At 41.5% G+C, this 17,196-nt stretch overlaps 1 protein-coding gene across 4 annotated transcripts in view; it reads left to right on the forward strand.

Annotated features, from left to right (window-relative positions):
- Nucleotides 1–393: 393 nt before the first annotated feature.
- Nucleotides 394–17,196, forward strand: part of ANKRD28 (ankyrin repeat domain 28) — a 185,792-nt gene continuing 168,989 nt past the window's right edge. For all 4 annotated transcript variants that reach the window (XM_019934409.3, XM_073803677.1, XM_019934410.3 and 1 more), the window contains exon 1: nucleotides 394–743. In XM_019934409.3, coding sequence (XP_019789968.1) covers nucleotides 717–743 — 27 coding nt within the window. In that variant the 5' untranslated portion in view covers nucleotides 394–716. The remainder of the gene's footprint in view (nucleotides 744–17,196) is intronic.

The following is a 17,196-nucleotide window of genomic DNA, read 5'->3' on the forward strand; positions in this document are numbered from 1 at the left end:
CCCCAGGTGCCCACCTCTCACCCCCTTTCCGGCCCCTCACCCCTCACCCAGCCCCTGCAGTCTCCTCCGGCTTTGGGGAGCGTTCTGCACGCTCCCTCCACGTGCGAGCCCCGGGCAGTTACCCCCCACTTCCCGGGACCCGCACCTCAAGCCCGGGCTCCTCCCACCGCGCCCTGGGCACCTGGCTGCCCCTCCCCCGGCTCCGCTCCCTCGCTCGCCCCCGCCCAGTGCGCCCGGCTCCGCGCCTACCCTCACCGCTTCCTCCCCCGCCCTTGCCCATCCGGGAGGCGGGGCCCGAGCGAGCGAGGCGGCGTGGCCAATGGGCGCTCGTCTTACTCTGGCCTCTCCCCCGCGCGGCCGCCAATCGCGGCGGGCGGTGGTGGTAATATTGTGGAGTGGAGTTTGGATGCCGCGGCTGCCGCGGGCTGGAGCGGGGCGGCCGCGGGGGCTGCCCGGCTGTTTCGAGAAGGGGGCGTGAGGCGGCAGCGGCTGCGGAGACAGCGGAGGGAAAAAGGAAGAAAGGAAGGAGGAGGGCGGGGAGTCCTCGAAGAGGAGGTGGGATCCTCCGGTTCCTCACCTCTCGGCTGCGGAGGGCGGCGGGGAGGCGGTGCCGCCCCCTGCCCGCGGACTCCTTAGCTCACTGCCGCCGACCCGCCGCCTCCGGGCGCAGGCGAAGCTTCTGGGGCGGGAGCGGTGGCCGGGCGGCGCCGACCGCCATGGCGTTCCTCAAACTCCGCGACCAGGTAGGCGAGGGGCGGCAGGCCCGGGGGTGGGAGGGAAGGCGGGAGGAAGGGGGGGCCGGCGGTGTGGGCCGCTGGGCGCCCGCTCGGCGGGGCGGTGCGAGGGAGGCGGGGACACCTCGGGGGTCGCGGCGGCCCGCCTGTCAGCGCAGCCCGGCCGGGGGAGCCCACGTGCCGCCTCCGGCCGCCGCCGGCGGAGGGGCGGGTCCGCGCTAGTGCCGGGCGCCCGCGTCCGGGTCCGCGCCTCCTCTCCAGGTGAGGCCGGGGCCTAACAGGTGGCTTCCCGCAGCCAGGCGGGGCGCTGCCGGCGGCCGTGACCGAGGGTCACGACCTTGCTGGCTTGTTGGCGTCGCCGGGTAGTTCGAGGCCGACTCTCTGGGTCAAAGGAGATTTTGCTCAGGGAGTAGTTATTCAACGTGCAAGTTCCCACACTTGTTTTCTTCTGACATCTTGTGCACCATCTTGGTTACTTTTCTTGACTCAGGAAGAGCTGATACAAGAATACCTGAAGTGCGGTAAACTGTCATGATTCTTGGATTGAGGAAATATTTCGTGTCTAGGAACGAAATCGCAACTGTATCAGAATTACTTGTACACCTGAAAACGTGGAACGATGTAACAAGGCTTTCAGGCGATGCAGAGGTTTCCAAACATCTGAATCTCTCCTTGAAGGAAAACGGAAACGTGTGAAATATACCGAATCGCAGTAGACTCCTTAGTGCTGAGAATTTCTCTTTGCCATTTGTTTTTCTGAACAGAAGATAGTGAACAGATTTGAAGGGAAGGTAATTGCATGTATTGGGAAACTATTCCGAAAGTGAGTTCCCCTTTTGAAAAACAGTGAGGGAAAAACTTGAGATATATTTTTCAATGTTGTCTCTTAGTGAATATTGTACCTTAAGTTCTGAATCTAAGTAGTGTCATTTAATAAGTGAGTTTTCTGTTTAGGCTGATGGCTGAACTTGTGTATCATTTGGTATCAGAAAGTTTTTAGTTGGTGTTAACATCATCAGGACATGATACTTTGAGAAACCCTAGTGTTTAGTCAAGCTTATACTTTGTATTTCAAATTGTGGAACTGCATTGTCCAGTATGATAGCCACTAGCCACATGTGGCAACTTAAATTAACTTTAATTTTATTATTTATTTATTTATTTATTTTTGGCTGCGTTGAGTCTTTGTTGCTGTGTGCTGGCTTTCTCTAGTTGCGGCGAGCGGGGGCAGCTCTTCATTGCAGTGCACGAGCTTCTCATTGCAGTGGCTTTTTTTTGTTGTGGAGCACGGGCTCTAGGTGCGCGGGCTTCCGTAGTTGTGGCTCTCGGGCTCTAGAGCGCAGGCTCAGTAGTTGTGCACGGGCTGAGTTGCTCCTTGGCATGTGGGATCTTCCCGGACCAGGGCTCGAACCCGTGTCCCCTGCATTGGCAGGCGGATTCTTAACCACTGCACCACCAGGGAAGTCCCTAAATTAACTTTAATTTTAAATAAAATAAATTCAGTTCTTCATTCCTGCTAGCCACGTTTCAGGTGCTCCATAGCCCCACGTGGCTCTTGATTATGGTATTGAACAATACAGGTGTGGAGCATCTGTATCATCAGAAAGTTCTGTGGGGCAGCACTATTAAAGAATAAGAGGTAAAGCATAAACCAATTCCTGTACAGTTAACTCACGTTGTACTCTTAATGGTGTGTAACTCAAGATCCAGGGTCTCCACTAATCTTTACCAATCTAATGGCACCTTGTGGTTCCATAACTTATAGTTGAGGTAACAATTTTTGTTTTGTTTCTCGTCTTACGCTTTTGAAGAAAGTTGTTTGGATTATGTGTGTTAGAAATTTGGTGAACTTTTGGGAGAGCATCTCATTTTATTCACCATCAGATTTAAACAGAAACAGGATTGTATTTTCAGTTGGACATAAAATCCAATTGCACCTTTGCATTTGTGTATTTAGGAATTGCAGTTGTGAAACAATTGTGATGCTACTCCAGTTTTATATAATATCTATTAATACTTGGTGGTAAAGATGATATGTAAAATGTCACCTGTAAACTTGAAGGTATTTGGGCAAGTTAATGAAGTGGCATGGCTGGGGCCGGGGGGCGGGGGGAAGAACCTTGGGGTTTACCTCTAATAAACTACTAAGTAATTGGCTCAGGAAAGGAATAGCTGCTTTTAGAAGTCATCTTATGTGTTGATATTTTATTAGCTGTTAAAAGCGATGGTACAAATGAAATGGAATGCAAATACTATTTTAACCTTTCCCATCTACAGGACAGGCGGTTCAGCTAGACGAATTATTTTATTTGGAGGAAAGGAGGAGATCTGTTTAAGTACACAGAATTTTAAAGCTGAAAGGTAGTTGACATAGCATTTAGCTCAGTCCTCATTTACACTTGAACTAGGAGGTAGTAGAATCTGCTTTTCTATGTTATTTCCATGTACACCCTGTATTTTGCTTTTTTCCATCTTTGTAAATACAGTCTATTACATAGAAGCTAAACGTGGGTAGGGGTTGTTTTTCTTTGTGCATATAAGCATCAGGGGGTTCTAGGTGGTTTAAACATAAAATCAGTGAGTAAATAAAGCAGTTAGTTTTCATATCCAATCAATGACAATGAGTAAGACAGCTTTCCCTCATTTTGTGCCAACACCAATATGGGGGTAAGAAGTTACTACTGTGCTATTTTCTATTACTAGGTGAAAATAACTTTCAATTGTAAATGAAATGAAAAGAATTTGTTTCCTGTTTTTAGGAAACATCCCTGGATTTTTTCCCCCACAAAAAAGTGTTTATAACAGCACGAATCTGTAACAGTTGCAGGGTTTTATTCAACAGGTGTCACTGTCAGGTTTTTTCTCTTTGCAGTTACTAAAAATGTAATCATACATGGTTACATTTAAAATTTATTTTCCGGCTTTATTGAGGTATTATTGATATATAACATATGTAAGTTTAAGGTGTACAGCTTTGATTTTATACCTGTATATATTGTGAAATGCTTACCACAGTAAGTTAGTTAACACTTCCATCCCTTCATGTAATTACCATTCGTGTGTGTGTGTATGTGTGTGGAGATAACATTTAAGATCTACTTCTCTTAGCAGCTTTCAATTATGTATATATAATAGAGCATTGTTAATTATAGTTACCATGCTGTACATTAGATCCCCAGATCTACTCATTTTATAGCTGGAAATTTGTACCCTCAGACCAATTACAGGCTTACATTTTATCAGCAGTGATTCATAGTATACCCTAAAAAGAAAGGTAGATGGTCTTTGTTTGGTTCAGGGGTAACAAACTCACAACTGGGGAGTTAAATGGCGGCTGATACATGGCTTCAGTATCTAGGACACAATAGGGAGTGATGGGGATCATGGCAAATAGCAGGTATGTTAGCTGCTGTTCGCTCCAGGCCATTGTTTCTGTGCAGGTGTGCCTAGTATTTTTAGAACTCCAGTTTTTTGTAGGAAGCCAGAAATACAGATTCTTATGAAAAATTTCTATTTATAAGTGTTGGCAAGTTGGTAGATAACATTGAGAAAAATTCAAAGCCGTGGTTTTAAAAAGGGGGACCAGTTTATAACCACTAGTTTAGATCAGCTTGAGGAAACAAACTGTTATAAAATTAGATTCCTATTAAAAAACAGTTTTCTCTGAGATAAAATAGCCAAAATGGTCATAAACTTAAAAAAAATTGAGATATAATTTGCATACCATGAAATTCACCCTTTTAAAATGTTCAGTAGTTTTTAGTATATTCACAAAATTGTACAACCATTACCACTGTCTAATTCCAGAACATTTTCATCACTCCAAAAAGCCATTAGCCGGACTTCCCTGGTGGCGCAGTGGTTAAGAATCCACCTGTCAATGCAGGGGACCTGGGTTCAAGCCCTGGTCTGGGAAGATCCCACATGCCCTAGAGGAATTAAGCCCGTGTGCCACAACTACTGAGCCTGTGCTCTAGAGCCCACGCTCCGCAACAAGAGAAGCCACCGCAATGAGAAGCCCGCGTGCAGCAATGAAGACCCGATGCAGCCAAGAATAAATTAAAAAAGAAAAAGAAAAAGTCTTTAAAAAAGCCATTAGCAGTCACTCCTTGTTCTCCCCTCCTCCTACCTCCTGGCAGTCACTAATCTACTTTCTATCTCTATGAATTTGCCTGTTATATTTCATATAAATGAAATCATACAATATGACCTTTTATGTCTGACTTGTTTCACTTGGCATAATACTTTTAGCGTGAATCAATTAGAAACTTTTATATCATGTTTAAGACTTTCTAAAAAAAGTTTCTATACTTTTGTGCTGTTTTATTGCCTCTGGTAGTGTGCATATGTATAGTCTGGATGTTGTTTTTTTCTGTTTTCCGAGTTGGTTTTATAACTCAAGTTAAACTTTGTTTGCAGTAGTACTAAAAAGGATAATAGTTTTCACATTTGGATTATTTTTGTGTAGGAGCCATCTTTGTGTTCCCTCCTGGGTTAATGGTCATTAGGTAAGAATTCTTGCGGTACGCGGGCCTCTCACTGCTGTGGCCTTTCCTGTTGCGGAGCACAGGCTCCGGACGCACAGGCTCAGCGGCCATGGCTCACGGGCCCAGCTGCTCTGCAGCATGTGGGATCTTCCCAGACCGGGGCACGAACCTGTGTCCCTTGCATCGGCAGGCGGACTCTCAACCACTGCGCCACCAGGGAAGCCCATGGTTTTTTTTTTTTTTTTTTTTTTTTGAACAAAGTTGGCATATCAATGAGTAGATATTGTATGGATGAGAATAAATCACTGTTTCAGATAGTAAGTTCTCACTTGTCAAGCATTCACTAAGGGTAGAGCATTATTTGACTTTTCAGTAGGAGAAAAAACTAGATGATCCTTGAAAAATCTTATAATTGGGGATACAGAATGTATGAAATGCCCCCAAAACACTGATGCCCATATGTTCAAGTATTCCATATCGAGTGTCTCCTTGCTTTGTGTTGGAGATTGTGGGGGACACAGGGTAGAGTAGCTACCATCTCTGCTCCTAAGAATCTTACTGGCTAGAAAATGAGCGAAGACATGCATAAATAAATGCACAGCGTCTGAGATACTTCACATGAAAAGGTTTATAGAAGTTGAGGAAAAACATGGAGCATATTCTTTGGAAATGTAACTACTATATAATTCAGAAATAAGTGTGTTCTATGTTTCTTGACTTTTTTTTTTGAATGCTTTGTATAATACAGTGTAGAACATGGAGTGCTCCGTAAGAGATGGAGATAACATGATTCTGAATTCAGAAAGGATCAGATGATCTGATTGTAGGCAGAGGGAAACCCTCATGGCAAGGGAGGTATTTTAGGTCCACAGAAAGGGTTTGTTGAGAGCAAACATTTGGGCAGGAAAGCAACAAGAGGGAACCCAGAAGGCAAGCCAGAAAAAGAGGATGGTATATTTCTGTTGGGATAGTTAGGAGATAGACCCGATTGGTGGGTGTAGTTGGAAAGGACTGGAGGTAGATTAGTTGAATTAACAGTGACTACATTATGAAGTACTTGGAATACAAGGTTAAGAAGTTTGGACGGATCGGTAGGTGATGGGAAGTCTAAGCTAGGCTATGAAGAGCTTCAGGGGGAATGTGCATAAATGTACTTTTCTCAAGAGGGTTCATAGTTTTATTAGATCTTCTGAGGGGCCCATGACACCCCAAAGTTAAATAACCGCTACATTACAGGTTTTAGAAGAGTAGATTATAAAAGACAAATAGGGACACCCAAGACTGGTTAGGTGGCTACTGCTGTAATTCAGAACATATGTAAAACCTTTTAATTTAGTATAAACTGAGTATATTAATTACTAAGCCAAAGTTTGAATGGAAATGAGTACATCTTTAAAGGATCGTTATAGCTGTAATAATGACTCACTTATGTGTACAATTATGTCTTATATTCATATAACAATTGATAATCTTTTTTGTTGCATAGTCCCACTAGGGTCAATCACACATTAAAATGCAATTGAACATTGATTATGGTAGTGAAAAAAAAGCAGATAATCCAAGTAGTTAGGTATGGGTTGTATTAGGTTTTTCGGCATTTTATTTCCTTTTCGTTTTTCTAGTCTAATGTAAAATTCATATACCTGGGCTAGACTGAGATGCCCCTGGGAAATGTTCTGTGCCTGGAGGAAATAGTTTAGGATTAAGCCTTTTTGTTCTGGATTATGTATCCTGTGGACAGTTCACATCAAGCCAATCACTGAGTAATACTTACAATTTAAAACGAAAATTAAATGAAATCTCCAGTTATTTAAACCAATAATGTTTTAAAGTGTTACAGTGTATTGTACACGATGATTAAAGTTCCCAAGTACTTTAGGTTTGATTTCTACTCCGGTCCCTAGCCCCAGTTCTTCATTATACTATTGAGGGATTCATCTACCTTCCTTATGTGATACTGATTTTAAGAAAAGTTGCCAGGATTCTTCGTGTATACTGGTTGTCATACAAAACAAAGTCTAGATAGAATTACTACTCCCACAGCTAAAGTTCACTTATGCGCAGTAAATTTAAGTTCAGATTCTTAATTGGTGATGGTTTCATCTTTGATTTATTATAAGGTTAAAGGTTATGTCTTTTCTACTCTTGCGGATTTAAGGTCACAGGTAATATTAAACCATGCAGCACAGGACAAGATATTTAAAAAGGGAAATTAGGAAGCAGTTGCTTCTGACACAAATGCTTGTTCTGGAAGCCTAGAATGCAAGTTATTACAGTTGAACACTACATTTTTTTAAAAAATAAATTATTTATTTTTGGCTGCATTGGGTCTTTGTGGCTTATGTGCTGGCTTTCTCTAGTTGTGGTGAGCGGGGGCTACTCTTTGTTGCAGTGTGCGGACTTCTCATTGCAGTGGCTTCTCTTGTTGCGGAGCACAGGCTCTAGGTGCACGGGCTTCAGTAGTTGCAGCACGTGGGCTCCAGTAGTTGTGGCTTAAGGGCTCTAGAGCGCAGGCTCAGTAGTTAGGGCGCACGGGCTTAGCTGCTCCACGGCATGTGGGATCTTCCTGGACCAGGGCTCGAACCCGTGTCCCCTGCATTGGCAGGCGGATTCTTAACCCCTGAGCCACCAGGGAAGTCCCCTCTTTTCCTTTGAGGGAGCTCCCGGATTAAAAATGATGAAAGTCAGAAAGGACCTACTTAGCTATCTTTAGTATTGTATTTTTATTGGTGTAAATTAATTAGGATAAAATCAGATAATTCAAACAGGACTTTGAAAGATTTTATGTATGTGTTTGGTGTGGATGTGTATGTAGATGGGTAAACAAAAGGCATCTATGTTGGGTAGTTCTCTGAATGGTGAGAGGTTTCCCCCACTTTTTGAAAGCTTATATGCTAGGCGGTGTATAGTTCCAAGAGTGCAAGATTGGGTTATGCCAAGAGTGAGAATGGTGTCCCTGGGAGAACTTTATAAACAGCAAGGCAAGTGACATTCACATCCTGGAGAAATGGAGTTAGTTGGACTTCAGAGTTAAGAACAGCTGGCTTTTAAGGGATGTAAAAGCAAACTGCAGCATGAAGGGTGGGCAGTGCAGTTGAAGCCAGCTGAACAGATCGGAAGAGCAGGTGTAGTATTAGTCACACAGAGCCAGTAAGTAGCCTAATCCAAGGTATAGGCAGGTAGTTAGAAACCAGCATGTCTGTTAGTTGAATGATTCACATAGAGAGTTCTGGAATCGAGAGACTTCAGTAGAGGAGGGCTGGGGGCTGTAACCTTGCAGACATTCTCATTTGATACTGTAGCGGGGACAACGGAGGGAACGTGGTGGGAGTATTTCCCACCTTAGAAACTAGTCTGGAGTTCTAAATGAAAAGACGATGCAGGTGTATTATAGAAATGTTTTGGAAGATTGTGTATATGTTAAATAATGGTTAATCCACCTTGCTATTTTAAAGAAACTGTGAATTATTTTAAATAGCCTCTTAATAAAACAACTTATTTTTAATCTTTTATCATAAAGCTGAATTTCTATATATCATTTTCACATAAATTTAGATGTACTGACTTGATTGCATAACTATTACAAATGATCAGCAATACATGGATTATTTTGTATGTTCTGATGTATTACTGGTTTAGAACCTTCAGTGTTTTGGCTATTGAATTATTGCTTTTAAAATGTTGCTAATCAACCTGTGTGTGTTTTCTTTCCTTACTAACAATGTTCTACCTACCTATGACTCCAGATTCTATTATAGTCAAAAGAACTCCTTACCTGTTCACTTTCTAGTTTCCTCAAAGTCTTGGAGCCACAGTTTTGAACTTGGAATTCCTTTTGTCTGACCATAACTTTTTTCATCATTGGTTGTCCCGTCTTTTCACCCACAATGAAGCTGAGCTTTGCTGTGTTGGAACCTACTTCACCTAGTTGGTTAAATTCAATTTGGCCACAAACTGACCTCTTGAGAAGTCTTGAGCTCCTGATTGGAGCAGTATTGGCTAGGGTAGTGTTTTCTGAAGTGTGGGACAGCTTTTCCTACTGGTGTGTTTCTTGAGATTTTACGGGGTGACCTGTCTACTTGGACTTCCAGGTGTTGACCCACATTTCCTTGCTTCTAGTCTACTCAAGACCGTAGCCTGGTGTCCTGCTTCAGTCTCACTTTCCTCTGGCCTGTTTGGGGGTTTCCCAGCTCACTTCATTGTACCCTTTCGTATTAACCATTCCTACTCATCTTGCAGCTTTCATCTGTTTTTCCACCTCAGCCTCCTTTCTTAAACCCTTTGCCACCCTCAGTTCCTAACTTAAACACACCTCAGTCTCTTCCCCTTCACCTTGGTCTGCTGCCTCTTGGAATTTTTCATTCCTTTCCATTCCCACCCCTTCTCAGGCTGTGCCGTCTTCTCAGCAAGCCTTGACTCTCAGTGGACACTTTACCCACAGTTCCCCCCATTGGCGCTGTTAATGTCAGTCTTACATTCTTATCCTCTACCTTTTCCACTCTTGTCTGTAGCCCCAGTATTACCCTCTCAGGTTATGCCTTCCTTCTTTCCTGTGGCTTTGCTGGGCAAAAGAAGCAAATGACTTAAAGAAAAGGTTAAGTAAATATTAGTAGATGTCATTCATGGATATGGAGAACAATTATGATAGTCTTAATTGAATGTCTGGAATGCTGGAACATATACTTTTAATTCTGGCTCATTTATTTATTCCCTTTGTGACCTTGGGCAAGTTATTTCACTTAAGTTTGTGTTTCCTCGCCTAGAAAAGGGAGGTAGTTGTGTCTAGCTCGCTGAATTGTTGAATTAAATGAGAGTGTGTAAAACCCCTGGCACATAATTGGCACTTGATAAATGGCAGCCACTACTGTATTGAAATACTTTGGCTTGGGACTTAGCTCTTCCACTTTCTTACTGTATGACCTTGGGCAAAGAAACTAAATCTGAGCTGGAATTTGTTTTTAACATCTTTTTTGAGATATAATTCACAAAACCTGTACATTAAAATAATTTAATAATGTATAAATTAAATAATGTATAATTCAATGTGTTTTTTTGTTTTGTTTTTAGTAAACTCAGCGTTGTGCAACTATCAACCACAATCTAATTTTGGAATATTTATCACCTCAAAAAGAAGCCCTGGGCCAATGAGCAGTTACTCCCATTACTCCTAACCTCCCCTCCTTTCTCTTAACCTTAGGCAACCACTAATTTATAGGTATACCTCAGAGATATTGCAGGTTTGGTTCCAGACCACCGCAATAAAGCAAATATTGCAATAAGACAAGTCATGTGAATTGTTTGGTTTCCCAGTGCATGTAAAAGTTTTGTTTACACTGTACTGTAGTGTATTAAGTGTGCAGCAGCATTATGTCTTAAAAAAAACCAATGTACATACCTTAATTAAAAAATACTCTATTGCTTAAAAACGTGAACCATTTGACAATGCAGGGTTGCCACAAATCTTCAATTTGTGTAGATGTGTGTTTTAATTTCTCTTGGGAAGATTCGTATGAGTTGCTGAATTGTATGGTAAACTTCTGTTTAATGTTTTAAGAAGAGCCAAGCTATGTAATCCCTTTTGTGTGTTGCTGGATTTGGCTTGCTGATATATATGTATATTTTTCGGTACGCAGGCCTCTCACTGTTGTGGCCTTTCCCATTGCGGAGTACAGGCTCCGGACGCGCAGGCGCAGCGGCCATGGCTCACGGGCCCAGCCGCTTCGCGGCATGTGGGATCTTCCGGGACCAGGGCACGAACCCGTGTCCCCTGCATCGGCAGGCGGACTCTCAACCACTGCGCCACCAGGGAAGCCCTGGCTTGCTAATATTTTATCTCTCTTTTCTTGTGATGTCTATTTCTTTGGTATGAGGGTAATGTTGGTCTCATAGAATGAACTGGGAAGTGTTCTCTGCTCTCTTCTAGAAGAGTTTGTGAAGGATTTGTAGTATTTCTTCTTTAAATGTTTGGTAGAATTCACCAGTGAAGCTGTGTGGGCCAGGCCTTTTCTTCGTGATAAACTTTTAAATTAGTAGTTCTGTTTCTTCACTTGTTATAAATCTCTTCAGATTTTCTGTTTCCTCTTGAGTCAGTTTTGGTAATTTGTGTCTTTCAGGGATTTTTTTCATTTTATCTAAGATATCTAATTTGTTGGCATAAACTTGTTAAAATATTCCCTCATAATCCTTTTAATTTCTCTAAGGTTGGTGGTGATGTACCCCTTTTTATTCCTGATTTTAGTAATTTGTCTTCATTATTTTTTTCCTCGGTCTAGCTAAAGGTTTGTCAGTTTTATTGGTCTTTTCAAAGAACCAACTTTTGGTTTTATTGATTTTTTTCCCCCTATTTTTATCTTTTCTATGGTATTGATTTTTTCCTCTAACATAATTTCTTTCCTTCTGCTTACTTTGGATTTAGTTTGCTTTTTTCTGATCGCTTAAGCTGGAAGCTTACTTGAGGTCTTGATATCTGTGTGTACAGCTATAAATTTCCTTTTCTGTAAATTTTGATATGTTTTGGTTTTGTTTTCAGTCAGTTCAAAATACATTCTAACTAAAAAGTTCCCTTGTGATTTTGTGCTTGACCCAAGTGTTCTTTAGAAGTGTCTTGTTTAATATCCAAACATTTGTGGATTTCCTAAATTTTTTGGGTTTTTTCTAATTTAATTCCATTGTGATTGGGGATTATTTAAATTCTTTGTCTTTTCAGTTCTTTTAAATTTGAGACTTTTAGTAGCTACTAAAAGTAGCTGCTTCCTTGCAGGCGTAAAATATTTACAAATTTGTGACAGAGTTACAGTTTGTGGAGTGGGAACCATGGGAGCAGTCTGTGAAGTTCGTGAAGCATCCATCTGAGAACCACTGTTACAGAATGAATAGGTTGCTGCTGTGTGTGTGTGTGTGTGTGTGTGGAATGGAGTGTGTATTGAAACATTAGATAAACATCTTCTGGCATCTGACCATTTTTTCTGATTCTTAAAGGCTGGGTATATGTAAGTGGTACCTTTTAGTAGTTTTGATATGACAGAAGTGTTTGATCTTTTTCTTATATGATACTCAAAACTTTATTTTTGAAGTATAGTTGATTTACAATGTGTTAGTTTCTGGTATACAGCAAAGATATATATATATATTCTTTTCCATTATGGTTTATCACAGGATATTGAGTATAGTTCCCTGTGCTATACAGTAGGACCTTGTGGTTTATCTATTTTATATATAGTAGTGTGTATCTGTTAATCCCAAACTCTTAATTTGTCCCTCCCCCACCTCCTTTCCTCTTTGGTAACCATACGTTTGTTTTCTTGTTTGTTTTTTTTTTATTTTATTGAAGTACAGTTGATTTACAATGTGTTAATATCAGAGAGTGATTCAGTTACACCTATATATACATTTTTTTCATATTCTTTTTCATTGTGGTTTATCACAGGATATTGAATATAGTTCCCTGTGCTATACAGTAGGTCCTTGTTGTTTATCCATTCTATATATGTAATAGTTCTCATCCATAAGTTTGTTTTCTATGTCTGAGTCTGTTTCATAAATAAGTGCATTTGTGTCATATTTTAGATTCTACATATAACTGATGTCATATGGCATTTGTCTTTCTCTTTCTGACTTACTTCACTTAGTATGTTAATCTCTTGGTCCATCCATGTTGATGCAAATGGCATTATTTCATTCTTTTTTATGGCTAATATTCCACACCTTCTTTACCCATTCATCTGTCAATGGAAATAGTGCTGCTATGAACATAGGGGTGCATGTAACTTTTTGAATTATAGTTTTCTCCAGATATATGTCCAGGAGTAGGATTGCTGGATCATATGGCAACACTAGTTTTAGTTTTTTGTTTTTTGTTTTTTTTTTCGGTACGCGGGCCTCTCACTGTTGTGGCCTCTCCCGTTGCGGAGCACAGGCTCCGGACGCACAGGCTCAGCGGCCATGGCTCACGGGCCCAGCCGCTCCGCGGCATGTGGGATCTTCCCGGACCAGGGCACGAACCCATGTCACCTGCATCGGCAGGCGGACTCTCAACCACTGCGCCACCAGGGAAGCCCCTAGTTTTAGTTTTGTAAGGACTCTCCATACTGTTCTCCATAGTGGCTGTACCAGTTTACATTCCCACCAACAGTGTAAGTGGGTTCCCTTTTCTTCATACTCACGACTTTTTTTTAACCATAGAAAGGATATATAAGAGGTTTTTGATTGTTGTTTTTTGGGGTTTTTTTGTTCTTTTTGTTTGTTTGTTTTTGCTTCTTAGGAAAAATTGAAGAGCAGAAAACTTACTTATTCCAGGTTTTTGGTACCAGTTTTTCACAGAAGTATAAAATGAGAGGAAGAGAAGTCCCCTCCCTCACTCAGTCTTGCCAGATTTTGTTGTGAACAGTCCTTGTGACTGTCAGCTTGTCAGTGGATTTTTTTTTTCTTTGAATAACTTCTGCAGGAGGCAACCTTTTTTTTGGACTATTCTCTGTTATTGCCTGCATTTGCGTTTAGGAGTGCAGGATCTTTCCCCCCCATTTATAAAATCATTAAACTGAACCATTTTCAAAAGTTTGACGTAGTGTTTTCATTGAACTCACAGAAGTTAGAATTGAAGCTGTGAGAGAATTTACCTATTTAGTCTTGAGCTTATAATTTCCCAAAGAGTAAGGGCCACAGTTTTGCCCCGTACTAAACACGTAACAAGAAATTTAGGCCTGTAGTTTATATCATAGGCTTCCTGAATACTGAAATGCAAAAGAAACATTTTCACCTACCGCATTCAGTACTTTGATACTATCTACTGATATTGGTGAGAATGCAGGAAATTGGTTCCATTACACTGTTTTATATCCCTGTGGTTCTATCTGAAATAATTCTCTTTATATGACTATATTTATGGTCTGTCTCCCTCTACTGGAATGTGAACTCTAAGAGGGCAGGGGCCATGTCTGTTGTTTACTGCTGTATCCCCATCACCTACAGTAATGCTTTGCATATAGTGGACATTCAGATAATTGCTGGATGAGTAAAGAATTCTGATTAGGTGTATCTGAGATGGGACCCTGATACCTATATTTTTTTTTAAAAAAGCATCTCAGGTTATTTTGATATGCACTTCCAAGGCTGAGAACCACTGGGCTATTTTCCTTCTCAGACATGCAGTAATGTGCATAAGGTACAGAAGATATATCCTTACTGAAAGATCATTATTAGAGGCTTTCTCCACTCTTGAAATTGGGAAAACCTGATTGAGTTCCCTAGAAAGAAGAGTTTAATTCAGTATTGTTTTCCAAGTATTGCTTGCAGGTAAGACTCAGAATGGACAGTTGCTTTCCACCATCAGATAATTAAATTTAGGAGTGGTGAGAAGAAAGAGCTAGAATGGAATTTATTACCCCCCCACCCCCCATTTTTAACATCAACAAAAGGCAAGGTCAGGCTTCCTAGATGACTTCTCCAAAACAGTGATTTTCAGTGGTGGGGGATGGGATTTCTCTAATGACTGGGGACTTTTTTTTTTTTTTTTTTTTTTTTTTTTGCGGTACGCGGGCCTCTCACTGTTGCGGCCTCTCCCGTTGCAGAACACAGGCTCCGGACGCGCAGGCTCAGCGGCCATGGCTCACGGGCCCAGCCGCTCTGCGGCATGTGGGATCTTCCCGGACCGGGGCATGAACCCGTGTCCCCTGCATCGGCAGGCGGACTCTCAACCACTGCGCCACCAGGGAAGCCCATGGAGACATTTTTGATTGTCATAACTGGCGAGGAGGGAAAGGATACTACTGGCATCCATTGGATAGAGGCCAAAGGTGGTGCTAAACATTGTACAGTGAACAAGAAGACATCCACCCCCAACAAAGAACCACCTGCTCTACAGTGTCAGTATTGCAGAGGTTGAGAAACCCTGCTTTAAACAAGCCGCTTGGAGAAAGCATTAGTAGTTAATGTTGAGTTTGGCAATTATGAATACATGGAGCCTGTGTGTGTGTCTGTGTGTGCGTGCGCATGCACACATACCCGTTTTTGGCCCTGGGCAAAACTGAATGTCTGTGTAGAGAAACCTGTATGTATGTACAGGAAGACCTTGTTTTATTGTGCTTTTCTTTGCTTTACTGTGCTTCGCATATATTCCGTTTCCTGCACCTTGAAGGTTTGTGGCAACCCTGTGTCAGGCAAGTCTGTAGCGCTATTTTTCCAACAGCATTTGTTCACTTGGTGTCTCTGAGTCACATTTTGGTAATTCTTGCAATATTTCAAGCTTTTTCATTATTTTATTTGTGATGGTTATCTGTCATCGGTGATCTTTGATGTTATTGTAACTGTTTTGGGGTGCCATGAACCGTGTCTGTATCAGACGGTGAACTTAATCCATAAATGTGTGTGTTCTGACTGCTCTTTCTCCCTCTCCTCTGGCCTCCTTATTCTCTGAGCCACAACAATACTGAAATTAGACCAATTAATAAATAGCACTACTAATGGTCTCTAAGTACTTCTTGAAATGAAGAGTCACACAACTCTCACTTTAAGTCAAAAGCTAGAAATGATTAAGCTTAGTGAGGAAGGCATGTCAACAGCCCAGATAGGCCGAAAGCTAGGCCCTTTGAAGCAATTAGCCAAGTTGTGAATGGATGCAAAGGAAAAGTTCTTGAGGGAAATTAAAAGTGCTACTCCATTGAACATGCGAATGATAAGAAAGCAAAGCAGTCTTATTGCTCATATGGAGAAAGTTTTTTTTTTTAAATTGAGGTATAGTTGATATACAGTATAAGTTTCAATCAATATAGTGATGTACAACTTTTAAAGGTTATACTCTATTTTACAGTAATTATAAAAAATTATAGTCCCTGTGTTGTACAGTATATCCTTGTAGCTTATTTATTTTATTTATAGTAGTTTGTACTTCTTGACATAGAGAAAGTTTTAGTGGTCTGGATGGAAGATCAAACCAGCCACCACATTCCCTTAAACCATAGTCTAATCCAGAGCAAGGCCCTAACTCTCTTCAGTTCTGTGAAGGCTGAGAGAGGTGAGGAAGCTGCAAAAGAAAAGTTTGAAGCTTAGCAGAGGTTGGTTCATGAGGTTTAAGGCAAGAAGCCATCTCCATAACATGAAAGTGCAAGGAGAAGCAGTGAGTGCTCACATAGAAGCTGCCACAAATTATCTAGAAGATTTAGCTAAGGTAATGAAGGAAGCTACACTAAACAATAGATTTTTGATGTAGGTGAGCAGCATTCAGTTGAAGAAGATGCCATCTAGGACTTCATAGCTGGAGATGAGACGTCAGTGCCTGGCTTCAGAGCCTCAAAGGATGGGCTGACTCTTGTTAGGGGCTAATGCAGCTGGTGACTAAGTTGAAGCCAGTGCTTGGATTCTGAAAATCCTGGGGCCCTTAAGAATTATGCTCTCTACTCTGCCTGTCCTCCATAAATGGAACAGCAAAGCCTGGGTGACAGCACATCTGTTTAAAACATGGCTTACTGAATATTTTAAGCCCACTGTTGAGACCTGTTCCTCAGAAGAAAAGATTCAAGATGACTGCTCATTGACAGTGCACCTAGTCACCCAAGCACTCTGAGGGAAATGTATCAATGCAGTGAGATTCATGTTGTTTCCATACTTGCTAACACAACATCCATCTGCAGCTCAAGGAATAATTTTGACTTTCAAGTGTTATTATTTAAGAAATACATTTTGTAAGGCTGTAGGTACCATAGATAGTGATTCCTCTGATGCCTGTGAGCAAAGTCAATTGAAAACCTTCTGAAAAGGATTCACCATTCTAGATGACGTTAAGAACATTCATGATTCAGGGGAAGAGGTCAAAATATCAACGTAGAGGTTTGGAAGAAGTTGGTTCTAGCCCTCATGGATGACTTTGAGGGGTTCAAGACTTCAGTAGAAGAAACAACTGCAGATGTGGTGGAAACAGTAAGAGAAAGAGAATTAGATGTGGAGCCTGAAGATGTGGCTGAATTGCTGTAACCTCATGATAA

The sequence above is a fragment of the Tursiops truncatus genome, chromosome 4 (assembly GCF_011762595.2).
Source record: "Tursiops truncatus isolate mTurTru1 chromosome 4, mTurTru1.mat.Y, whole genome shotgun sequence".
In the NCBI taxonomy this organism is placed as follows: Eukaryota; Metazoa; Chordata; class Mammalia; order Artiodactyla; family Delphinidae; genus Tursiops; species Tursiops truncatus.